A 26,974-nucleotide genomic window follows, 5' to 3' on the forward strand; every position below is an offset into this window, starting at 1 on the left:
TTTTCCACGTGGCTTAATTCTACCCTGTTGAATCATGAAATTCTCAACCACTAACCCAATCAGCACTGCACATCAGTCTTTAACTGAAATCATTTCATTCTCACCCTCAAAAGCTGAAATAATGAGCATTTCACCTGGAGCATATAGCCACGGTTGAAGTATACTCTTCTATTTTCTGTTGGTTATTTTGGTTCATTAGCATATCTTCAGTAGTGTAGTATGTGCCAAACACATGGAGAGTGTTGATGTTAGTTAAACAGAGAGGCCGAATTGATCAGAAATGGAGACAATAGAAGCTGGGAAACCTCTTTACTTTCTAACAGACAAGTGCTGAGGTTGCCAATATTGAAATTCCCATTAGAAATGTTAAGTTATCAATTTTACACAGTCAATTCACACATAAAAGTGGCACTAAAATATTATGATAGGAATTGCAAGCAAGGAGTGCAGGAAGTGGGTGATACATGTAAGGGTTTTAATTATATTAGTTACGGGGCTACATTATCTAGGCCAGCAGGATATGAATAATGAGTAAATTATGAATTCAAGTAGAACTGGCTTGTGTCATCTTAATGGCAACTGTTGACTGATTTTTAAAATTTGATTTGTCTCTATTGGGGGCGGGATTCTCTCAGCCCGGGGCCGGGCCGGAAAATTCCCACGTCCGGCGCGAATTGCGCCACGCCGCCCCGACGCCAGCAAGTGATTCTCCGCAGAGCAGAGAATCGCCGCCATTAGCGCCGGCATGGCCGTTCCACCGATTCTCAGCCCGGGATGGGCCGAGCGGCCGTCGTAAAAACGCCAAGTCCCACCGCCGCAGTCCACACCTGCTCTCAGCTGGTGGGAACTCTGCGTTGAAGGGTCGGGGGGCGGCCTGCAGGGGGAAGGAGGAGGGGCCTCCGATGTGGCCTGGCCCGCGATCGGGGCCCACCGATAGGCAGGCCAGCCTCGCTGGCTGGGGGCCTCCTTTCCTACGTGCCGGCCCCTGCAGCCCTTCGCCATGTTGCGTTGGGTCCGGCGCCTTGAAGGAGGCCACTGCGCATGCGCGGATTCCGCAGCGCCCAGTTTGCGCCAGGATCGGCAGCTGGTGCGGTGTGAACCACTCCAGTGCCGTGCTGGTCCCTTATAGGGGCCAGAATTAGTCCTCAGCTCGGCCCGTTCACGCTGTCGTAAAACGCGACGGCGTGGACACTCCGCCGCAAGGTTAGAGAATCCCGCCCTGGGAATTCTTTTGCTTAAAGTCAACCTTTAAATTTCTTGCATCTCCTGGAAAATTGCAGCAACTGTTGTTTTGAAAGCAGTGATGTTAAAATAAACCCTATTAATGTTAGAAATAATATATTGTAAAATACAAGTTATTTAAACCAAAAGTCATACCACATATCATAAACCAAATGTTTTTATGAAACAATATTGCTAATTATATATGACAAATGTATAAACTATTTTAACTTTTTTTTTTAAAATTGAAAGATTATTTTTCTTCAGCTTGCATTTGCGTTGCCTTTCTCTTTATTCTATATTTACATTTGTAAAATTGTTTTACACTAAGCTACATCTATTTTTCTGGCACTTAGAGGAAATTCTGAGGGAGGACAATCTGTGAGATTCCACCCATAGGAAATATTAGCTGCATTGTTTAGGAGACATATCAAAACTCATTTTCATTTTGCATTGCTATTTTAATTGAATCCCTCTTAAATGGTACATACGTCTTTTAGTATATTGGTGTTTGCTTGTAAGGCACTGGATAATTAAGCCATATTATGTTTTCTGTAAAAGTGACAGCTCCACTGTAACAGTGCCATTTCCATGCCAACTTGTTCCATTTTCACACACATTTGCAAAATTTCAAACAAATTCTCAAGATAATGTCCAGGTCAGGGAGCAACTGACTTTAGAACTACCTCCTGGGATCAAAACCACACTCTTCACGAAAAAGAATGAGATTGCCATTGAAATTCAATTGTACATCTTTGGAAGATACAAATGGAAATATACAGTTGAGACATATTCAAGCTAAAACAAAGTGCAAGCATACTCTTTATACATTTCATAAGATGGAATTTCCTATTAATTGACAAGATTGCCTGAACAAGCATAACCTGTTCATTAGTCTCATGTTGTTACTAGTTAGCATGTAACTCAAAAGTTTATTAGACGAGGTAAAATTTCAGATGGTGTTTTCCTTGTTATTTTCAGTAGTTTTGAACTGCAGTTATAAATTTTTTTTGGAGAAAATGTTGGTGAAAGATTGCAGTTTTCAAATGAAAGCATTTTAATTATATAAGAGTTAATTGGTAGTGTCGAACTTGAGTATTGCTGGTAAAAAGAGACATACTGTTGAAGCTTTTCATCTTGCACTCATTAAGACAAATTTACAAGAAAACCAACCTCAAAGGGAACAACGTTTCAACTAAACAAAAGCTTGGGGGACAGCCATTCTCTGGTTCATTCCCCATGGCAATGCCTTGACCAATCAGGGCCAACGTACCAAAGTTGAGTTGAAACAGAAGTTTGGCAATTAATTGTTCCCTGGTGCATTCACCATGACAACACCTCGGCAAGAGTCCACTTGCCAACTAACCAGCATCCTCTACTCATGCAGTACAAATTATTCTTCTCTTTGAGATTTGGTATTCTTGTGAATCTATCCGGATGAGCCCAAGATGAAAAGCTTCCACAGCATGTCTCTTTTTCATGTTTTATATGTTATTCCTACATTTATACAGAAGTGACTACACTTCAAAAGTAAATGCTTTGAGATGTCCACCATTCATGAAAAGCACTATGTAAATGTAAATGTACGGAACACGGCGTTGAGTTGTAGGAATTTTACTGTACAGGAGTTCTTAATCATTGTCATGGATACCGTCATAGGTAACTCACTAACATAGATGCTGCTACAAGATTTAGCAGTTTATATTCAACGGTGTTCTGGTACTATAATTACATAATAGGGTAATTCAGATATGTACTCTGGAATCTGAATGGAATGAGTGTGTCTTTCGAGTACCCTGTTTTGTATCTTCAATCCTACCTTCATAAATAGTGAGTAGCAATGGAAGGATTCATAGGTTGATTAACACTCCGTCATGTATGAGTACCTTTAAGAAATGGGTGTTTATAAATGGGTGTGTATGTAAATATCTGTAGTGAGAGTATCTTTAAGAAATGGGTGTTTATTACTGCTATGATGTCAGAGAGTGGGTGGAGCTGGGCTGTCTGTCTGCTTTTTACTTTCATTTTAGGCTGTTTGCTGCAGGGTGTGCTTTAGTTTCGTTTTCAGAGCAGGATAGCTGCAGTCACAGCCAGAAGGTGTATTAGAGTCTCTCTCTGTAATCTAAAGAATGTAAATCGATCCTTTGGTGATTTAAAACTAATAACTGCACTTAGTAGTGACTTTAACCTGATGTGCTTCTGCTGAAAAGTTTTTTTTTTTTTAAAGTCTTCTGGACGTTGAAAGGACAGCTTAAGAATTACTTAGTGTTGTATTCTTTGGGGGTTGTATTTGAATTAATGGTTGCTAAGATGTTCACTGCATGTTTTAAAAAGGTTAACTTGAATTCATAGAATAAACATTGTTTTGCTTTAAAAAATACTTTTCCATTTCTGCTGTACCACACCTGTAGAGTGGGCCGTGTGCTCCCCATACCACAATCTAGTAAAAGTTGTGGGTCAGGTGAACTCCATGATACACTTTGGGGTTCTCTAAACACTGGCCCACAACAACTCCCAGATCAAATGGGATTGCTCCTTTCATGGCCCTGACCATCTTTATATCAGCAGCAAGAGTGGTTTGTCTGAACAGCAGCAATTTTATGCACTCCCACAACCCATATTATAACGAGGAACCTCCCACATCCATCAGACATGGATATCAATCCAGCATTCAAAACTGTAGTCTCTTCTCACTGGGTCATCTAATTTTGTGCAATCTGACTCAGATGCAATAAAACTATGAAGGCAGAGGGGAAACCGAGAAAACATTTGATACTGTGAGACTATATACGAATTAATGCAGAGTTTCCCAAACTTTTCCAGCCACAAACCCTTTTGACCTCCCAAGATACTGAAGGAACTCCTAAGAAACATTTCTATTGCATTAAAGAACCAAACATAGAACATACAGTGCAGAAGGAGGCCCTTCGACCCTCGATCTTGTGCCGAGCATTGTCCGAAACCAAGATCAAGCTATCCCACTCCCCGTCATTCTGGTGTGCTCAAGGTGCCTATCCAATAACCGCTTGAAAGTTCCTAACGTCCCACTCTCTGAGTAAAGACGCTACCTCGGACATCCCTCCTATATCTCCCACCCTGAATCTTATAGTTAAGCCCCCTTGTAACAGCTACATCCACCCGAGGAAATAGTTTCTGAATGTCCACTCTATCCCCCTCATTATCTTATAAACCTCTATTAAGTGGCCTCTCATCCTCCTCCGCTCCAAAGAGAAAAGCCCTAGCTCCCTCAACCTTTCCTCATAAGACCTATCCTGCAAACCAGGCAGCATCCTGGTAAATCTCCTTTGCACCCTTTCCAATGCTTCCACATCCTTCCTATAATGAGGTGACCAGAACTGCACACAATACTCCAAATGTGGTCTCACCAGGGTCATGCATAGTTGCTGCATAACCCCGCGGCTCTTAAACTCAAGCCCCGTTAATAAACTCTAACACACTATAAGCCTACTTCACGGCTCTATCTACTTGAGTGGCAACCTTCAGAGATCTGTGGACATGAACCCCAAGATCCCTCTGTTCCTCCACATTCCTCAGAACCCTGCCGTTGACCCTATAATCCACATTCAAATTTTTTCTACCAAAATGAATCACCTCACACTTATCAGGGTTAAACTCCATCTGCCATTTTTCGGCCACACGGGGAAAGCGTGCAGACTCTGCACAGACAGTGACCCAGCGGTCACTTTCACGCAAAAGATAGATACAAAATTTTTTAAAAACTAATTTATAAAAGTCTTTTTTATTTTTTATGTATATATATATATATATACACATATAAATATACATATATATATACACACACACATTTACCACAATTAAAAATTCTCTCACCAAATCTGCGGTCCTGGCCTGGTCAGGTCTCTATGTGACTCCAGGCCCCTGCAGAGATTCTACAACCACCAATGGTACCAGCATCACACCCACCTCTTACAACATCCACGCATCTCAAAGCCATTCACCCACGGTGGACATATCACCCAAACAGTGCCACACAAAAAAATTATATTGTGTCTTCTCCCTCCAGCAGGGCAATGAGATAAACAATAGAATGAAGCAGAGTCAGCAGGGGGACAAGGAAGCTGGCATCTCCTGAGCCGTACAGAGTCGATGGTGCTCTGCATCATGGTACTGATTGGACATGTGCCTCAGCACCACTTCACTGAGAACATTGAGGATGATGGCATTTTCCCACCTTACTTAACCCATTCTCATCATCCAGCACAGTTTCACCTTTCTATTTGGCAAAATGGGAAAACTGCTCATGCTGTGGCCATGGTCAGAGAGATCTTGGTGTACAGGTCCACAGGTCACTGAAAGGGGCAACACAGGTGGAGAAGGTAGTCAAGAAGGCATACGGCATGCTTGCCTTCATTGGCCGGGGCATTGAGTATAAGAATTGGCAAGTCATGTTGCAGCTGTATAGAACCTTAGTTAGGCCACACTTGGAGTATAGTGTTCAATTCTGGTCGCCATACTACCAGAAGGATGTGGAGGCTTTAGAGAGGGTGCAGAAGAGATTTACCAGGATGCTGCCTGGTATGGAGGGCATTAGCTATGAGGAGAGGTTGAATAAACTTGGTTTGTTCTCACTGGAACGAAGGAGGTTGAGGGGCGACCTGATAAAGGTCTACTATTATGAATTATGAGGGGCATAGACAGAGTGGATAGTCAGAGACTTTTTCCCAGGGTAGAGGGGTCAATTACCAGGGGACATAGGTTTAAGGTGCGAGGGGCAAGGTTTTGAGGAAATGTACGAGGCAAGTTTTTTACGCAGAGGGTAGTGGGTGCCTGGAACTCGCTACCGGAGGAGGTGGTGGAAGCAGGGACGATAGTGATGTTTAAGGGCATCTTGACAAATACATGAATAGGATGGGAATAAAAGGATACGGACCCCAGAAGTGGAGAAGATTTTAGTTTAGACGGGCAGCATGGTCGGCGCAGGCTTGGAGGGCCGAAGTGCCTGTTCCTGTGCTGTACTTTTCTTTGTTCTTTGTATGGGACTCATCCTCCTTCACATAAACCTTCTCCTTCTGAATTCCCGCTTTTCACAGGTTGCCCCTCTGGCAAACTCACAACACCACCTCCAAAAACACTTAACTGCTTGTTGACTCTTGCAACAGAAGGAAAATCAAACATTTAGCTTTCTTGAAATCAGGGTGCCTGACCGTGTGAATAACACTACTGCTGGGCCCATCTTGCTGCCTCACTCCTCTTTTTAGAGCAGGGGACACCAGCATTGTCAGCACCTGCACTGTTCAAATTTGGAATCCTGGCTTCACATCATTCAATCAAGCTGTGTGGTGTCAGGCTAGCACCAATTCAACATGCTTGGATGCCCATATCATTAGAGAATGCCAAACAGCAGCACAGACCCCCAGGAAGGGCAGGTATTTTCATTGTGCAACTAGCATCTGTGCTACACATTTGAATAGCGTATCCTAAGAATTTAAGAAAATCTAAGCGAATGCTAAAGGAAAGAAATACATAAACACTATCACTGCAAGCATTCCTTTGGGTACTGAAAAACAAGTCACAAAATTACTTTCATGCTACCCTCGTATTCTAACCACTAACCTGTAGACGGAAGGTGGAGCGGTGAAAGATTAGGCCACAGTTGGTCATCAAACCGAATCCATCCACTGGGCACAGCTGCTGTTTGTGTTGGACATACTGGGCTATGCTGGTTTCTAACCAAAGGACTATCTTGAATGGATGAAGAGGATTGCTGAACTGCATGGTTCAAGTAATCAACATCTCCAAGTGATGAAAGCGAGGCTGGTGAATAGTTAGTGTGGTCTCCAGCTGCTGATTATAAAATTATTTTTACATTATCATGCAGTCTACAATGTTTTAGCTAATTCCATAAACATCAGTTTATAAACAATTGATTTAAAAGCATTGACCTCTCGACAGGACTAGTTCATAGAATTGGCATCAAAAACGTAATTATTTTGTCTCTAATCATTTTAAGGAAATAGAGCCCGAGACAAAAAAGCAGGAAAAGGAACAAAAACAACAGTGAAATGACTTTTCCAACACCAACTAATAATTATTTTTACTTTTCTAAAAGAAAATTAGTGCAATCCTGCCTGCTCCCAACAAAAATAATCTTGATTTTTGATGACCTTTTGTACACAAACTGTCCATCAGTTTGTTTGCTTCGAACAATCAGTTTCAGTAAACTACATTCTTCAAATACATGAAAGGAACAATATTCTATGCATTTTGGACATCAATAATACTTTTCTAAACTGTGATACATAGCTCTCATTTTCCGACATATCAGAAGGATGGGATTCTGGTCAGTGCTTGAAGCAAAAGTGTAGTTTTCTAAATCCTGATTAAAACAGGTCATTTTGAAAAGTAGGTTGTCACAGTGCTTACTGAAGTGCTGATGTACTCTCTGACAATAAAGAAATTGTCTAATTTTAAATTAAGTTCTGAAGCATGAAATATTAATTTCCCGTAAAGAGTTTTACCTGCATCTCTTGTATACACTGTACATTGTGTATCATCATTAAAGGAGACCCATTCTGATCTGTGGGTAGCAATCACACTAGCTGATCTGTGGGTAGCAATCACACCAGCAGATAACATTGTTGCATCAAGTACGTACAAGTTGTTCAACGTGATACTGCAATAATATGTCGATTGGGTCGCAACGTTGAAGGTTAATTTTCATTCAAAGCAATTTCATCAATTTTCTTGGGAACTCCTTGATGAGAGGACCAATCGTGGTACAAATCCCCAAAACTTTGCTGTGAAACATATAAAGCATTTGGTCATGAGGTCAGTTAGGACAATGAAACATTGAATCATTCAGCACTCAGCACTATCAGTGAATGACTCACATAGCTTACGTAACAAATGTGCAGGTGCTATCTGCACGCTTACCAGTGAATCACTGCCTTGTAGTTTGAGCTCATGGTTTAGGATTTGAAATGTTTATCGTCAGAGAAAGCCTGAAAGACACATTTTGTCCACAAATGTTGCCCTACAATGGAATCAAAATATTCCACGCTATTGATGTCACAAAGGAAGAATGCTGTCTACTGCCCATTTCCCCCAATCATGCTGTCACTAGAACAAAAAATGTGCTGGCATCACTGTCGAATCAACTTCAAACAATCTGTGCATCCAGATTGCCTCTCACTAAACAGATGTAAAAGAATAAAACACTGGAAAAAGAGAGGATTGGGACACACCAGTAAAGGCAGATTAACACCCTATAGGTCACTACAAATGAAAGAGGTTTGGCAATCTACATGAATAGCTTCTCTCATGGGGTGCAGTAAGGGTTATCCATTAGCCCTAAATAATACATATACAGATAGATGTCTAATGAAGGAACTGGATTAAAAAATCAATTGCAATAAAGTAATGAAGACTCTAAAGATTCTTGGATGGCTTTCCTCTGTAGTAAGGCTACTGGTAGGATATGCTTCCCAACTTCATACAAGACCCCCGCCACGCCCCCCCCCCCCCCCACCCCCCCCCCCCCCCCCCCCCCCAAACACACACACAATCTGGAACAACCTTCTTGCATCTACCCAGTCTAGTCCTGTTAGAATTTCTATGTGTTTCCATAAGATCCACCCCCCCTCATTCTTCTGGACTCCAGTGAATACAATCCGAACCAACTCAATCTCTCCTCATACTTCAGTCCCGCCATCCCAGGAATCTGTCTGGTAAACCTTAGCTGTACTCTCGCGAGAGCAAGAACATCCTTTCTCAGATAAAGGGACCAAAGCTGCACACAATATTCCAGGTATGGCCTCACTGAGGCCCTTAATAATTGCAGTAAGACTTCTCTTCTCCTGTACTCAAATCATCTCGCAATGAAGGCCAGCATACCAACAGCATGTACAAAAAGCTCACAAATACAATTTAATGTTGCTGTGGAACAGGAAATCATTCAGGCTGCATATTATTGAACAAAATTAAATTAAGCGTGATTTACATAACTGCCTCAACATCTATTTGAAGTATTTTCCAATTTCTATTCTACATGAGGAAGGATGCCACAGCTGAGGCTATTCTGAATCTACACTTGGAGGTCAATTTTACAGAGCAGTGCAGTGATTCAGGTTTTCCATGGTGCGCTTCTATCTACAGAGCCTGTAAAAGCCAATATTTAAATAATCCACATTTGCAAAGAATCCCTTGATATATTCATTAAAGTGACTCAAAGAGATGGACAGAGAATGTAAGGGGGACAGGGACAGAGAGAGAGCAACAGAGAAACAGGGAGAGCGCAATATAGAAACAATTAGATGCAGAGACACACAGACACACACACAGGTTAGTGATTGCTGATGATGTCAGATGAGGCAGAAAGCACTCTCATGTGCAGCACCCTTCCCACAGTGGTCTGTTCACTGTATAGACTTATAGAAAGAATTCAGACAAAGCTGAGAGTCCAGAGCATCCAGTACCCACGGAGCAATATTCCACCAACAGTCAATGGTCCTCAGAGGGAAGTGGAAAGGGAAAGATTGGCAAAGGAGGAAATTCTCATTTTAAACAACTGAGAGCCTTCCAACTTGGCATCACTTGCTTCCACCTAGATTTAATGACCTACAACTCTGTTAATAACACCCTTCTGTCACAGGAGTGAAAAGCTAACTGTTTTTAAGCTTGCTCCCCTAAAATGCCTGGTCCATAACCCAAAAAATATAAAACGAATGAAATGATTATGCTGCCAAATTAAACAATACCACAGATCACAAATGGAGAATATCAATACTGACAGGCACAACATATAATCACTGCATTCAAAGGGATTTCACAAGCATTGTTCAACAGCGGCTGAGGCCACTTCTAAACAAAAAAGCGCACAATAATACATTGCATGTGGGCAGCAGAAAAAGCAACCAAAATTATATCTGGATTTTCTTACTAATAGATAAACAAGTCTATACTATACTTCCTGGTGAAACAACATAAAGACATCTCATGACACTTCTGTGACTATTGCATAAGTCCAATGAACACTTCTAGAAATCAGTAACAAACTCCAGAACTACTTCAAAATGAAATAAACTTCACAAAAAATCCGACACACAACAGGTATTAGAGTGATGAATGATTTAATTACAACCATGACTACACTTCAAAAGTTGGAAGAGTTTCGGGACATTCTCAGCTTGTGAAAGGCACTATAGAAATGCATGTCCTTCACTTTAATCTAATTCCAATGTTCTAATAGGTCTCATGATTTAAGTTAGTAGATCGCCACGCTGATTTAGGTTACAATTTGTATCAAGCTCCGAACGTACTCCGATTTCTCACAATAAAACATCATGTCTGTTGTTCCTGGGAGGCCACAACTTTTGTTTTGTTTCATTTGGAGTTAGCGGTTTCAGAAATTGCCAATCAGTTTGTTGACTGAATCTGCCTCACAGGATGAAATTACCAAAATGCTACAAAATATATAGAACGAAAAGATAGATATAGATTTCCAGGACTTTTTTAATTTTAGAGCATACAACTCATAAGGAAGCAGTTGGTGACGAAGTTGAATTTATTTACATATTCACAACTGCATGCTTAGTGTGGTGGTATGCTTTAGGGGTAATAAGGTACCCTGTGATGCCGAGAGGCTATTGGTGGATAGACGGTGGGTCCCGATTGGATCAGCCGCCTACTGGCTTCACCCAGTAAGGCGGAGTATAAGAGCCCGGGTTCTCCCAGCAGCCGCATTCTGTAACTGTGCTGCTGGGGAACAAGTCTGCGTAATAAAGCCATCGATTGACTCCATCTCATCTCGTCTCGTGAGTGATTGATTGTGCAACAATTTATTACGCAAACTTTAATGAACATGGAGCTCCGAATCATTCCGGAGTGTCTGCGAATCAGCCCCCACGCGGCAAACTCAGCGGCCACTTATAAACACTGGTTAGCGTGTTTTGAAGGATACCTCCGAACGGCCACCTGCGTACCTACGGAAGACCAGAAAATGCAGGTCCTGCATTCAAGGGTGAGCCCGGAAATCTACACTCTCATGGAGGACGCGGACGATTTCCAGGCGGCGCTCGCCATGCTGAGAGGAATCTACGTTCGGCCCGTCAACCAGGTCTTCGCACACCACCAGCTCGCGACGAGTCGGCAAATCCACGGGGAATCATTGGACGAATTCTACAGTGCGCTGTTAATACTGGGGAGAAACTGCAATTGCCCACCGGTTTCGGCTAATGAACATACGGAGCGACTAATTCGGGATGCTTTCGTGGCAGGTATGCTTCATCCCAAATTCGCCAGCCATTGCTGGAAAGAGACTCACTAGGCCTCAAGGAGGCACCGGCCCTCGCTGCCTCACTCGATGTGGCATCACAGAACGCCCGTGCCTACGCCCGCGACCGCGCGGCAGACCCTTGGGCACCGTGGACCCCCGCCGCAACCAACCCCCCGGCACCCCCCCACCCATCGCCCCGCAGGCCTGTGCTGCCAGAGCGCCAGACCACCCGGGTGTCCCCGCTGCTACTTTTGTGGGCAAGCGAAACATCCCCAACTGTGCTACCCGGCCCGCTCAGCCCTCTGCAAAGGGTGTGGCAAAAAGGGGCACTTTGCAGCGGTGTGCCAGGCCCGGGGGGTCGCCGCAATCTCCGGGGAGAACCAGGACCCCAACCTCAAGCCCCCCAACGATCCATGTGCGGCCAACGGGCGCAGCCATCTTGGGTCCCGGACTCCATGCAGGAGGGATGGCGCCGCCATTTTGTGCTCCTCCGGCCACGTGCGATCAATGGGTGGCGCCATGTTGTCCACCCCCGACCGTGTGTGACCCATGGATGCCGCCATCTTGCCTGACGGCTAAGGACCCCGGAATGGATGGCCCCACGGGGCCGGAGGAAAAAACCCTGATGCAGCAACAGCGACTGGCTTCGGTGACCCTGGACCAGTCGCGGCCCCGAATGTTCCAAACGGCAACAACGACAGTACTCAGAAACGGGTACGAGACGCCCTGCCTGATCGACTCTGGGAGCACGGAGAGTTTTATACACCCCGATACGGTAAGACGCTGTTCCCTTCCGATCCACCCGAGTAAGCAAATTATTTTTCTGGCAGCAGGATCCCATTCTGTAGAGATCAAAGGGTTCTGCATCGCGAACCTCACGGTGCAGGGGAGGGAGTTCAAGAACTACCGGCTTTACGTCCTCCCCCACCTCTGCGCTGCCACACTCCTGGGGTTGGATTTTCACTGCAACCTCCAGAGTTTAACGTTTCAATTTAGCGGCCCTATACCCCCACTCATTATCTGCAACCTCGCAACCCTCAAGGTCGACCCGCCTTCCCTGTTCGCGAACCTCACCCCGGATTGCTAAATAGTCGCCACTAGGAGCAGACGATACAGTACCCAGGACCGAACCTTTATCCGGTCAGAAGTCCCGCGGCTGCTGAGGGAAGGCATAATCGAGGCCAGCAATAGTCCCTGGAGAGCTCAGGTGGTAGTTGTAAAGACCGGGGAGAAGCAGAGGATGGTCATAGACGATAGTCAAACCATCAATAGGTACACGCAGCTGGATGCGTACCCTCTCCCCCGCATATCCGATATGGTCAATCGGATTGCACAGTAGCCTGAAGTCCGCCGATCACCAACTCCCCATCCGCCCGAGCGACCGCAAATACACTGCTTTTAAAGCAAATGGGCGGCTCTATCACTTTTTAAGGGTTCCATTCGGCGTCACTAATGGAGTCTCAGTCTTCCAAAGGGAGATGGACCGAATGGTTGACCGGTATGGTTTGCAGGCCACGTTTCCGTACCTCGATAACGTCACCATCTGCGGCCACGACCAGCAGGACCACGACGCCAACCTCCGCAAGTTCCTCCAGACCACAAACGCACTGAATCTCACATACAACAGGGAGAAATGCGTGTTTAGCACCGACCGTCGAGCCATCCTCGGCTACGTAGTGCGAAATGGAGTTATAGGCCCAGACCCTGAACGCATGCACCCCTTTATGGAGTATCCCTTCCCTCACTGCTCCAAGGTCCTGAAACGCTGCCTGGGCTTTTTCTCTTATTACGCCCAGTGGGTCCCCAACTACGGTTCCCCACGGTAGGCTATTGCAGAAAATACGGAGGCTGGGGATTGAGGGTGATTTAGAGATGTGGATCAGGAATTGGCTAGCTGAAAGAAGACAGAGGGTGGTGGTTGATGGGAAATGTTCAGAATGGAGTTCAGTTACAAGTGGCGTACCACAAGGATCTGTTCTGGGGCCGTTGCTGTTTGTCATTTTTATCAATGACCTAGAGGAAGGCGCAGAAGGGTGGGTGAGTAAATTTGCAGACGACACTAAAGTCGGTGGTGTTGTCGACAGTGTGGAAGGATGTAGCAGGTTACAGAGGGATATAGATAAGCTGCAGAGCTGGGCTGAGAGGTGGCAAATGGAGTTTAATGTAGAGAAGTGTGAGGTGATTCACTTTGGAAGGAATAACAGGAATGCGGAATATTTGGCTAATGGTAAAGTTCTTGGAAGTGTGGATGAGCAGAGGGATCTAGGTGTCCATGTACATAGATCCCTGAAAGTTGCCACCCAGGTTGATAGGGTTGTGAAGAAGGCCTATGGAGTGTTGGCCTTTATTGGTAGAGGGATTGAGTTCCGGAGTCATGAGGTCATGTTGCATGACCTGGTACGGCCGCATTTGGAGTATTGCGTACAGTTCTGGTCACCGCATTATAGGAAGGGCGTGGAGGCTTTGGAGCGGGTGCAGAGGAGATTTACCCAGGATGTTGCCTGGTATGGAGGGAAAATCTTATGAGGAAAGGCTGATGGACTTGAGGTTGTTTTCGTTGGAGAGAAGAAGGTTAAGAGGAGACTTAATAGAGGCATACAAAATGATCAGGGGGTTAGATTGGGTGGACAGTGAGAGCCTTCTCCCGCGGATGGAAATGGCTGGCACGAGGGGACATAGCTTTAAACTGAGGGGTAATAGATATAGGACAGAGGTCAGAGGTAGGTTCTTTACGTAAAGAGTAGTGAGGCCGTGGAATGCCCTACCTGCAACAGTAGTGAACTCGCCAACATTGAGGGCATTTAAAAGTTTATTGGATAAACATATGGATGATAATGGCATAGTGTAGGTTAGATGGCTTTTGTTTCGGTGCAATATCGTGGGCCGAAGGGCCTGTACTGCGCTGTATCGTTCTATGTTCTATGTACGAGGACAAGGCCCGTCCGTTAATTCAGTCCTCGGTCTTTCCCCTGTCGACAGAGGCCCGCCAGGCCTTCAGCCGCATCAAAGCAAATATCGCAACGGCCACGATGCACGCGATCGACGAATCCCTCCCCTTCCAAGTCGAGAGCGAAGTGTCTGATGTAGCTCTGGCGGCCACCCTCAACCAAGCGGGCAGACCCGTGGCCTTTTTCTCACGCACCCTCCACGCTTCAGAAATCCGCCACTCCTCAGTGGAAAAGGAGGCCCAGGCCATAGTAGAAGCTGTGCAACATTGGAGGCATTACCTGGCCGGCAGGAAATTCACTCTCCTCACTGACCAACGGTCGGTTGCCTTCATGTTTGACAATGCACAGCGGGGCAAGATCAAACGACAAGATCTTGCGGTGGAGGATCGAACTCTCCACCTGTAACTATGTATCGTCCCTTGTATCGTCCCGGAAAGCTGAACGAGCCTTCCGATGCCCTATCCCGCGGCACATGTGCCCACGCACAAGTGGACCGTTTCCGAATCCTCCACGAGGACCTCTGCCACCCGGGGGTCACTCGCTTCTATTACTTCGTGAAGACCCGCAACCTGCCCTACTCCATCGAGGAGGTCAGAACAGCCGCCAAATCTGCGCAGAGTGCAAGCCGCACTTCTACAGGCCAGATAAAGCGCACCCAATAAATGCTTCCTGTCCCTTTGAGCGCCTCAGTCTGGACTTCAAAGGGCCCCTCCACCGACAGCAACACGTACTTCCTGAACGTGGTTGACGAGTACTCCCGTTTTCCATTCGCCATCCCCTGCCCCAATATGACCGCGGCCACCGTCATTAAAGCCCTCTGCACCATCTTTACATTGTTCAGTTTCCCCGCCTACATACATAGCGATAGGGGGTCCTCCTTCATGAGCGATGAACTGTGTCAATTCTTGCTCAGCAAAGGCATTCCCTTGAGCAGGACGACCAGTTACAACCCCTGGGGAAACGGTCAGGTAGAGAGGGACAACGGAACGGTCTGGAAGACTGTCCGGCTGGTTCTACGGTCCAGAAATCTCCCAGTCTCCCGCTGGCAGGAAGTCCTCCCTGACGCCCTCCACTCCATCCGGTCGCTGCTCTGTACAACAACGAATCAAACACCTCACAAACGCCTCCTTGTCCTCCCTAGGAAGTCCTCCTCCAGAACCTCACTCCCGACCTGGCTGGCAGCCCCAGGACCCATCCTGCTCCGAAAACATGTGCGGGCGCACAAATCGGATCCGTTGGTCGAGAGGGCTCATCTCTTCCACGCGAACCCATAGTACGCCTACGTGGCGTACCCAGACAGCCGACAGGACACGATCTCTCTGCGGGACCTGGCACCCGCCGGAACTCGTCACCACCCCCCCCACCCCCTAAACCAATCAACCCCTCCCTCCCACCGGCGCACCCCACAGCCGCCCCCTTCCCGGGTGGATCGGTTTTTCCCCCGGCCCTGCCTAGGTGTAGTGAAGCAGGAAGAGACATCGCTACGTGCCCGAGCCAGTGCCTGCATCACCACCGGGGCTGAGGTGATCGGGGAGGACGACCAGGGCACCCATCCGACTCATCGAATCCGTATAACAAAGCAAGAAATGCCTCTGTAAATAATTCAGTTGCCCAGTAAAAGCGGCATTGTAAATAGTGCTAGTAGTTTGATATCGGAGCATAGCCGCTGTGTTAGTGGCATCCCACGTACCGACTCTGTAAACCCCTACCACCATACGGCCCACTACCCCCGCCGGGTTCTTTTTTAACAAGGGGTGAATGTGGTGGTATGCATTAGGGGTATTACGGTACCCTGTGATGCGGAGAGTCGATTTGTGTTTAGACGCCGGGTCCCGATTGGATCAGCCGCCTACTGGCTCCACCCAGTAAGGCGGAGTATAAGAATCCGGGTTCTCACAGCAGCCGCATTCTGTAACTGTGCTACTGGGGAACAGGTCTGCGTAAGAAAGCCATCGATTGACTCCATCTCATCTAGTCTCGTGAGTAATTGATTATGCTACACTTAGCACAGCATCTCACTCCCAGTGCAGACCTCGCCCCGAGTCGGGCCTGCTTTTATCCTCTGCCTTAACAAGCCCCAGGTGGTTGGACTTCATCCCTGCCGAGGGAGCTCGCATTCAACAAGTCTAACAGGGAGATCAATAATTGTTTCCCCATGGTCCTCGATATCTTAACTAGGTCGACAAGAACATCCGCAACTATTTGCACATGGGAGATACAACATCAAAATCCAAACCTATCCTCATATAACATCCACACAACTGCATTTTCCACCATTGAATGGCAATTAAGATACTCTTGCAGATTTTCCTTTCCCAAGTTTTCAAGGGCACAATTATAGAGACCTTCTTACTCAAATTCAGCTGACACAAGTCACATTAATGCTCAAAACTGGAGTCCGGCACATCTGAATAGCATAACAATGCAACTAACCAAAGACAAGATGTGTTGAAAAAACTCAGCAGGTCTGGTAGCATTTTTGAAGCGAGAAACGGAGTTAACATTTCAAATCCAATATGACTTTTCTTCGGAATTCAGAATCATCAAGGGTCTTCCTCTCAACTGTTCCTTTAAAAGTATGGAGATTGATGGGCAGCACGGTGGCGCAGTTAGCCCTGTTGCCTCACGGTGCCGGGGGCCCAGGTTCGATCCCGGCTCTGGGTCACTGTCCGTGTGGACTTTGCACATTCTCCCAGTGTTTGTGTGGGTTTTGCCCCCACAACCCAAAGATGTGCAGGCTAGGTGGATTGGCCACGCTAAATTGCCCCTTAATTGGAAAAAATGAATTTGGTACTCTAAATTTATTTTTAAAAAATAAATTTAAAAAGTATGGAGATTAAATAAACTTAATTTAATGTAAAAATCAATCTATTGCTTTGGTCTAAAAAATATTATTTTTCACAAACTCGACCCTAGTTTTGCAGGGATCAAACCATGTCATCATTGTTCATTACTAAAGGCTCATTTATTGAAATGCACACACAGGGCTCTTTAGAGTTTCCCTCCGTCAATTCCAGAAATCTCCTAGCCAAGCAACAAAATTAATTTGTACCACATGAGGATTATTTGTACTTATCACAATGCCATCAAGAAAGAATAAAACTTAAACTAGAGAAAAAGTGGCATAATAGGTTAATGAGCATCTAGAAAATGGTAATATTATCGCACATAGAGCCATAGGACTCGATGTTCTCAGATGTGAAGAAAGATGGCATTTATACCAGAAATGGGTAGGTTTTCTTATAAGGAAAAGTTGGAGAGGTTAGGTTTGTTTGTATCCACTGGAATTTAGAAGAGTAAGAAGTGACTTGATTGAAAGATCCTGAGGGGTCTTGGCAGGTGGATTTGTGAAGGGGACAATTTTTCTTGTGGGAAAAGCTAGAACTAGATAGGGTTACGTTTTAAAAATAAGAGGTTGCACATTTAAAACAGAGATGAGGGCCATGAATCTGAAATTCTAGGGTGGCAAGGTGGTGCAGTGGTTATCTCTGCTGCTTCACGGCACAGAGAATCCGGGTTCCATCCCGATCCCGGGTCACTGTCCATGTGGCGTTTGCACATTCTCCCCGTGACAGCGTGGGTCTCGCCCCCATAACCCAAAGATGTGCAGGGTAGGTGGATTGGCCATGCTAAAATTGCGCCTGAATTAGAAAAAAACTTTAAAGGAAGAGCCTGGAACACTCTTCCTCAAAAGGCAGTGGAAGCAGAGTCTTTGAACCTTTTATGGACTGACCCGATTAATACTACACTCGTGTATGCTTCACTTGATGCCGCGGTGTCTATGCATTTACATTGTGTACCTATTATGTTTTTTTTTCATGTACTAAATGATCTGTTTGAGCTGCTCGTAGGAAAATACTTATCATTGTACCTCGGTACATGTGACAATAAAATCCAATTTAAACAAATCCAATCCAAATACGCAGCCTCACTGGCAGCATTGTCAATTGGTCGTGTATTGGACTGAACTCGGTGCCAATATGGTCAACAAATTGCCACCGAGGATGTATCGTGTCTTCCTTCCCCCTCTGCCAAAATACATCGCCTCTCACTTGTTTCATCTTACATTAATCTACCTATTCTGCTAACCTATTGCAGTCAACTGATATCATCCTCGCTGTTGGCCATTCCTTCAACTTTGGGATCAACTGCAAATTTTGAAAATTTACTCTGTATTCAAATATCCTTTTAATTCTTTCTGAATCTAACTCTAATGGACCCCCATTTCCTTTCTCAATGTTCCCGTTTCCCTATCCTCAATTCTCATAGATTAAATAAATGTTGCTGCTGTCGTTAAGATCCCAGATGCTCCACTGGTCTTGGATTGGTATAAAATTGCATTTCTAGCAATTTGCCGTACAAAAACAATTGGAGCTGGGGGGGGTCAAACTCAGTTTATTATCACAATAAAAACCCTATGCCCTAAATACTGAATAGGCAAGAATCAATGATAACAATGTCACAAATTCAAACTTAGAACATAGAACATTACAGCGCAGTACAGGCCCTTCGGCCCTCGATGTTGCGCCGACCTGTGAAACCACTCTAAAGCCCATCTACACTATTCCCTTATTGCCCTTATGTCTATCCAATGACCATTTGAATGTCCTTAGTGTTGGCGAGTCCACTACTGTTGCAGGCAGGGCATTCCACGCCCTTACTACTCTCTGAGTAAAGAACCTACCTCTGGCATCTGTCTTATATCTATCTCCCCTCAATTTAAAGGTATGTCCCCTTGTGCTAGACATCACCATCCGAGGAAAAAGGCTCTCACTGTCCACCTTATCCAATCCTCTGATCATCTTGTATGCCTCAATTAAGTCACCTCTTAATCTTCTTCTCTCTAACAAAACCAGCCTTAAGTCCCTCAGCCTTTCCTCATAAGATCTTCCCTCCATACCAGGCGCCATTCTGGTAAATCTCCTCTGCACCCTTTCCAATGCTTCCACATCCTTCCTATAATGCGGCATCCAGAATTGCACGCAATACTCCAAATGCGGCCGCACCAGAGTGTTGTATAGCTACAACATGACCTCATGGCTCCTAAACTCAATCCCTCTACCAATAAAAGCTAACACACCATACGCCTTCTTAGCAACCCTCTCAACCTGGGTGGCAACTTTCAGGGATTTATGTACATGGACACCGAGATCTCTCTGCTCATCCACACTGCCAAGAATCTTACCATTAGCCCAGTACTCAGTCTTCCTGTTATTCCTTCCAAAATGAATCACCTCACACGTTTCTGCATTAAACTCCATTTGCCACTTCTCAGCCCAGCGCTGCAGCTTATCTATGTCCCTCTGTAACTGTAACATCCTTCCGCAATGTCCACAACTCCACCGACTTTAGTGTCATCTGCAAATTTACTCACCCATCTTTCTACTTGTGTCATAAATGTACTGAGCATACAGAATCAGCTCTCTAAGCTTTAACATTTTAATACCCTGTACTTTGAGTTACCTCAGATACAATATTCTTAACAGTCGCACAGAAAATATTGAACTGTCTATTTAGTTAAGCAGTGTGTAAATTTACTGCACAAGATACAGCATTATTAGATAAATTGAATTTTGAGTAGACTACATTCAAGCATAGCATACCACAGGAAAAAGAAGAGAACTTCTACAAAGCAAGAGATACGATTAAGAAGGAAGATTCTTTCTTTAAATGAGACAATGTTTCATTGTGACGACAGGATCAGATTTGCCTGCTGTGCTCCCAATCACTTACTCCACATTGGAGTTGTAATGCAAGATGGAGTTAAAGAGCTGTCTTATGAAAGGTCATTGACCCGAAACATTAACTCAGTTTCTTTCGCCATGATGCTGCTTGGCCCACTGCATATTTCCAGCATTTTGTTTCATTTCAGATTTGCACTTTCCTAGAATAGCCTGTCCACCATCGAAAGGCAAAAATCAGTGTGAAGGAAAACGCACCACTTGCCTGTTTGGGTACACCTCAAATTCTCACTTAAATACACTTAAAGCAGAGGTAGATAGAGTCTTGACTAATGAGGGAATCAAGGTTACCGGGGTATGTTGGAATGTGGAGTGGAGCCCAAGATTGGACCATCCATGATCTTATAGAATGCTAGATCAGGGTGTAGCACAATCAATCACTCACGAGACAAGATGAGAAGGAGTCAAACGATGGCTTTATTACGCAGACTTGTTCCCCAGCAGCACAGTTACAGAATGCGGCTGCTGGGAGAACCCGGGCTCTTATACTCCGCCTTACTGGGTGGAGCCAGTAGGCGGCTGATCCAATTGGGACCCAGCGTCTATCCACCAATAGCCTCTCGGCATCACAGAGTGCCGTAATACCCCTAATACATACCACCACATTAACCACTTGCTAAAAAAGAACCCGGCGGGGGTAGTGGGCCGTATGGTGGTAGGGGTTTACAGAGTCGGTACTTAGGATGCCGCTAACACGGCGGCTATGCTCCAATATCAACTACCAGTACTATTTACAATGCCACTTTTACTGGGCAACTGAATTATTTACAGAGGCATTTCTTGCTTTGTTATACGGATTCGATGAGTCGAATGGGTGCCCTGGTTGTCCTCGCTGATCGTCTCAGCCCCGGAGGTGATGCAGGTGCTGGTTCGGGCACCGTCATCTCGGGGAGCGTAGCAATGCCTCTTCTTGCTCCATTACCCCTAGGCGAGGCCGGGGGAAGGACCGATCCACCCAGGAAGGGGACGGCTGTGTGGTGCGCTGGTGGGAGGGAGGGGGTGATTGGTGTTGGGGGGGGGGGGGGGTGTTGAGCTCCGGCGGGCGCCGGGTCCCGCAGGGAGACCGTGTCCTGTCGGCCGTCGGGGTACACCACGTAGGCGTATTGAGGGTTCGCGTGGAGGAGATGAACCCTCTTGACCAACGGGTCCGATTTGTGCGTCCGCACATGCTTTCGGAGGAGGATGGGTCCCGGGGCTGCCAGCCAGGTCGGAAGTGACGTTCCGGAGGAGGACTTCCTAGGGAAGACAAGGAGGCGTTCAGGAGGTGTTTGATTCGTTGTTGTACAGAGCAGCGACCGGATGGAGTGGAGAGCGTCCGGGAGGACTTCCTGCCAGTGGGAAACTGGGAAACTTCTGGACCGTCGGGCCAGCAGGACGGTCTTCCAGACCGTTCCATTCTCCCTCTCGACCTGACCGTTCGCCCGGGGGTTGTAACTGGTCGTCCTGCTCGATGCAATGCCTTTGCTGAGCAGGAATTGACGCAGTTCGTCGCTCATGAAGGAGGACCCACTATTGCTATGTATGTAGGCGGGGAAACCGAACAGTATAAAGATGGTGCCGAGGGCTCTAATGAGCATGGCCGCGGTCATGTCGGGGCAGGGGATTGCGAAAGGGAACCGGGAGTATTCGTCAATCACGTTCAGGAAGTACGTGTTGCGGTCGATGGAGGGGAGGGGGCCTTTGAAGTCCAGACTGAGGCGCTCAAAGGGACGGGAAGCGTTTATCAGGTGCGCTTTATCTGGCCTGTAGAAATGCAGCTTGCACTCTGCGCAGATTTGGCAGTTCCTGGTGGCTGTCCTGACCTCCTCGATGGAGTAGGGCAGGTTGCGGGTCTTTACAAAGTGATAGAACCGAGGGGCCCCTGGGTGGCAGAGGTCCTCGTGGAGGTTACGGAGATGGTCCACTTGTGCGTTGGCACGTGCCGCGGGATCGGGCATCGGAAGGCTCGTTCAGCTTTCCGGGACGATACAAGATCTCATAGTTATAGGTGGAGAGTTCGATCCTCCACCGCAAGATCTTGTCGTTCTTGATCTTTCCCCGCTGTGCATTATCGAACATGAAGGCAACCGACCGTTGGTCAGTGAAGAGTGAATCTCCGACCAGGTAATGCCTCCAATGTCACACAGCTTCCACTATGGCCTGGGCCTCCTTTTCCACTGAGGAGTGGCGGATTTCTGAAGTGTGGAGGGTGCGTGAAAAAAAAGGCCACGGGTCTGCCCGCTTGGTTGAGGGTGGCCGCCAGAGCTACGTCGGACACGTCGCTCTCGGCTTGGAAGGGGAGGGACTCGTCGATCGCGTGCATCGTGGCCTTTGCGATATCCGCTTTGATGCGGCTGAAGGCCTGGCGGGCCTCTGTCGACAGGGGAAAGACCATGGACTGAATTAGCGGACGGGCCTTGTCCGCGTAGTTGGGGAGCCACTGGGCGTAATAAGAGAAAAAGCCCAGGCAGCGTTTCAGGGCCTTGGAGCAGTGAGGGAGGGGGAACTCCATGAGGGGGCGCATGCGTTCAGGGTCTGGGCCTATAACTCCATTTCACACTACGTAGCCGAGGATGGCTCGACGGTCGGTGCTAAACATGCATTTCTCCCTGTTGTATGTGAGATTCAGTGAGTTTGCGGTCTGGAGCAATTTGCGGAGGTTGGCGTCGTGGTCCTGCTGGTCGTGGCCGCAGATGGTGACATTATCGAGGTACGGAAACGTGGCCCGCAAACCGTACCGGTCAACCATTCGGTCCATCTCCCGTTGGAAGACCGAGACCCCATTAGTGACGCAAATGGAATCCTTAAAAAGTGATAGAGCCGCCCATCTGCTTTAAAAGCAGTGTATTTGCGGTCGCTCGGGCGGATGGGGAGCTCGTGATAGGCGGACTTAAGGTCCACTGTGGAAAAGACCTTGTACTGTGCAATCCATTGACCATGTTGGATATGCGGGGGAGAGGATACGCATCCAGCTGCGTATACCTATTGATGGTTTGACTATTGTCTATGACCATCCTCTGCTTCTCCCCGGTCTTTACAACTACCACCCGAGCTCTCCAGGGACTATTGCTGGCCTCAATTATGCCTTCCCTCAGCAGCCGCTGGACTTCTGACCGGATAAAGGTTCGGTCCTGGGTACTGTACCGTCTGCTCCTAGTGGCGACTATTTAGCAATCCGGGGTGAGGTTCGCGAACAGGGAAGGCGGGTCGACCTGGAGGGTCGCGAGGTTGCAGATAATGAGTGGGGGTATAGGGCCGCCGAATTGAAACGTTAAACTCTGGAGGTTGTACTGAAAATCCAACCTCAGGAGTGTGGCAGCGCAGAGGTGGGGGAGGATGTAAAGCCGGTAGTTCTTGAACTCCCTTCCGTGCACCGTGAGGTTCGCGATGCAGAACCCTATGATCTCTGCAGAATGGGACCCTGCCGCCAGAATTTTTTTTTGATTACTCGGGTGGATCGAAAGGGAACAGCGCCTTACCGTATCGGGATGTATAAAACTCTCCGTGCTACCAGAGTCGATCAGGCAGAGCGTCTCGTACCAGTTTATGAATACCGTCTTTGTTGCCGTTTGGAGCGTTCAGGGCCACGACTGGTCCAGTGTCACCGAAGCCATTCGCAGTTGCTGCATCGGGGTGTTTTCTTCAGGCCCCGTGGGGCCGTCCATCCCGGGGTCCTTAGCCGTCAGCCAAGATGGCGGCATCCACGGGTCGCACACGGTTGGGGGTGGACAAGATGGCGCCACCCATTGATCGCACGTGGCCAGAGGAGCACAAAATGGCGGCGCCCATCCCTCTCGCATGGAGTCCGGGACCCAAGATGGCGGCACCCGGTGGCCGCACATGGATCGTTGGGGGGGGGGGGGGGGGGGTTGAGGTTGGGGTCCTGATTCTCCCCCGGAGATTGCAGCAACCCCCCGGGCCTGGCACACTGCTACAAAGTGCCCCTTTATGCCGCACCCTTCACAGAGGGCTGAGCGGGCCGGGCAGCTCAGTCGGGGGTGTTTCGCTTGCCCACAAAAGTAGCAGCGGGGCCCACCCGGGTGATCTGGCGCTCTGGCAGCACAGGCCTGCGGGGGATGCTGGGGGTTCAGTCGCAGCGGGGGTCCACGGTGCCCAAGGGACTGCCGCGCGGTCGGGGGCGTAGGCACGGGCGTTCTGCGATGACACATCGAACGAGGCCGCGAGGGCCCGTGCCTCCTTGAGGCCTAGTGAGTCTCTTTCCAGCAATCGCTGGCGAATTTGGGACGAAAGCATACCTGCCACGAAAGCATCTCGAACCAGTAGCTCCGTGTGTTTGTTAGCCGAAACAGATGGGCAGTTGCAGTTTCTCCCCAGTATTAACAGCGCACTGTAGAATTCGTCCGGGGATTTGCCGTCTCGTCACGAGCTGGTGGCGTGCGTAGACCTGGTTGACGGGCCGAACATAGATTCCCATCAGCATGGCGAGCGCAGCCTGGAAGTCGTCCATGTCCTCTATGAGAGTGTTGATACCCGGGCTCCCCTGGAATGCAGGACCTGCATTTTCTGGTCTTCTGTAGGTACGCCGGGGGCCGTTTGGATGTATCCATGAAAACACGCTAACCAGTGTCTAAAAGTGGCCACTGAGTTTGCCGCGTGGGGGCTGATTCGCAGACACTCCGGAATGATTCGGAGCTCCATGTCCTTTAAAGTCTGTGTATAAATTGTAGCACAATCAATCACTCACGAGATGAGATGAGATGGAGTCAAACGATGGCTTTATTACGCAGACTTGTTCCCCAGCAGCACAGTTACAGAATGCAGCTGCTGGGAGAACCCGGGCTCTTATACTCCCCCTTACTGGGTGGAGCCAGTAGGCGGCTGATCCAATCGGGACCCAGCGTCTATCCACCAATAGCCTCTCGGCATCACAGGGTACCGTAATACCCCTAATACATACAACCACACAGGGTTCAGAGGCCAATTGGCCAACATCTACTCCACGTTCATAAACTACACGATCTAGGACAAAGCAGCCTGCTTAATCAGTGCTCAACTCTTCACCTTAAACATTCATTCCCTCCGTCAGTGACCGCACAGTTGTAGCAGAGTGCACCACCTATAAGATGCACTGTAGCAACTTGCCAAGTCTCTTTTGACAGCACCTTCCAAACCTACAACCCTTACCATCTAGAAAAACCTGATGTGGAGATGCCGGCGTTGGACTAGGGTGAGCACAGTAAGAAGTCTTACAACACCAGGTTAAAGTACAACAGGTTTGTTTCGATGTCACTGGGCAGCAGACACCTGGAAACACCACCTTCTGAAAGTTCCCGTCCAAACCACACACACCATCCTGACTTGGAACTAGATCACCATTCCTTCACCGTCACTGGGTCAAAGGTCTGGAACTCCCTTCCTACACCATATGGACTGCAGTGGTTCAAGAAGATGGCTCACGACCACTTTCCAAGAGCAATTGGGGATAGACAATAAATGCCGGCACCCATAAATGAATAAAAAAAGTAATGCACTGTATCAGAGAAGGATTCACGTTCATCCATTAAAACCATCTGTTATTAGCAGAGGATACCAGCGTAATAAACTCCCAGTTGTAATTAGAGCAATAAAATCTGCAAAGCTGCGCCAACACAATCCATCAGTTAGTTCAAGCTTTGATCATTAGAAATGGAAAAAGTCATTTTTAAAATAAAATATACATTGGTTTTATTTTCATAGGTGCTGCAATATGTAAGAATACACTGCAAATAGCACACTGTGGTACCCAGATTGCAGCACACCCACACCAGCACTGTTATCTTCCAAAAAAGAAAGATTTATGACAAGTCCAAAACAGGAAACAGAAGTTTGTTGCCCTCAACGCCAAGCCGTTTGTTTAACAGTGGGTGGAATTTCCCAAAGGAATAATTGTTATTCTGGAGAACACACTGAACAGAAATATTTACTTACTCGAAGGTATTCATGGTACTAAACAGAAATTTAAAAAACTTTTATGAATAAACCATCCCTCGGACAACAACGCACTTAAAAGTAATTTGTTTGCATTAGCCATTGCTTACAGAGTGTCATTCAACCGTACTTCCTTCCATTAGCCAAGCTCAAGGCTGCATGTCACTCAACCTCACTTTGTCTTTATTATTTTACAGGAAGTGGGTGTCACTGGCTAGGTCAGCATTTATTACTAATCCATAATGGTCTTTGAAAAGGTGGTGGTAAGCCACCTTCTTGAACCACTTCAGGGCTGTTAAGGAGGGAGTTCCAGGATTTTCTCAGTGTCAGAGAAAGAACGCTATATTTCCAAGTCAGGCTGATGTGTGGTTTGGACGGGAACTTGCAGAAAGTGGTGTTTCCAAGTGTCTGCTGCCCTTGTTTGTCTGCTGCCTTTGTTTTTCTAGATGATAGAGTTGTAGGTTTGGAAGGTGCTGTCAAAGGAGGCTTGGAAAGTTGCTGCAGTGCATCTTGTAGGTGGGACACATGGCTGCCACTGTGCATCAGTGGCGGAGGGAGTGAATGTTTAAGATGGTGGGTGGGTGCTGATCAAATAGGCCGTTTTATCTTCAATGGTGTGGAACTTCTTGAGTGCTGTTAGAACAGAGAACATTACAGCGCAGTACAGGCCCTTCGGCCCTCGATGTTGCGCCGACCTTTGAAACCACTCTAAAGCCCATCAACACTATTCCCTTATCATCCATACGTTTATCCAATGACCATTTAAATGCCCTTAATGTTGGCGAGTTCACTACTGTTACAGGCAGGGCATTCCACGCCCTTACTACTCTCTGAGTAAAGAACCTACCTCTGGCATCTGTCTTATATCTATCTCCCCTCAATTTAAAGGTATGTCCCCTTGT

The 26,974-nt window shown here is 47.0% G+C and overlaps 1 protein-coding gene across 4 annotated transcripts in view; it reads right to left on the minus strand.

Annotated features, from left to right (window-relative positions):
* ston2 (stonin 2) overlaps window positions 1-26,974 on the minus strand; it is a 178,004-nt gene that overhangs the window by 120,040 nt on the left and 30,990 nt on the right. For 3 of the 4 annotated variants that reach the window (XM_072493678.1, XM_072493694.1, XM_072493685.1), the window contains exons 2-3: window positions 7,722-8,000; window positions 6,817-7,047 (exon numbers count right to left, since the gene is read on the minus strand). In XM_072493678.1, coding sequence (XP_072349779.1) covers window positions 6,817-7,047; window positions 7,722-7,839 — 349 coding nt within the window. In that variant the 5' untranslated portion in view covers window positions 7,840-8,000. The remainder of the gene's footprint in view (window positions 1-6,816; window positions 7,048-7,721; window positions 8,001-26,974) is intronic. The other variant, XM_072493703.1, reaches the window with a different exon arrangement.

The sequence above is a fragment of the Scyliorhinus torazame genome, chromosome 2 (assembly GCF_047496885.1).
Source record: "Scyliorhinus torazame isolate Kashiwa2021f chromosome 2, sScyTor2.1, whole genome shotgun sequence".
NCBI classification, from domain to species: Eukaryota; Metazoa; Chordata; class Chondrichthyes; order Carcharhiniformes; family Scyliorhinidae; genus Scyliorhinus; species Scyliorhinus torazame.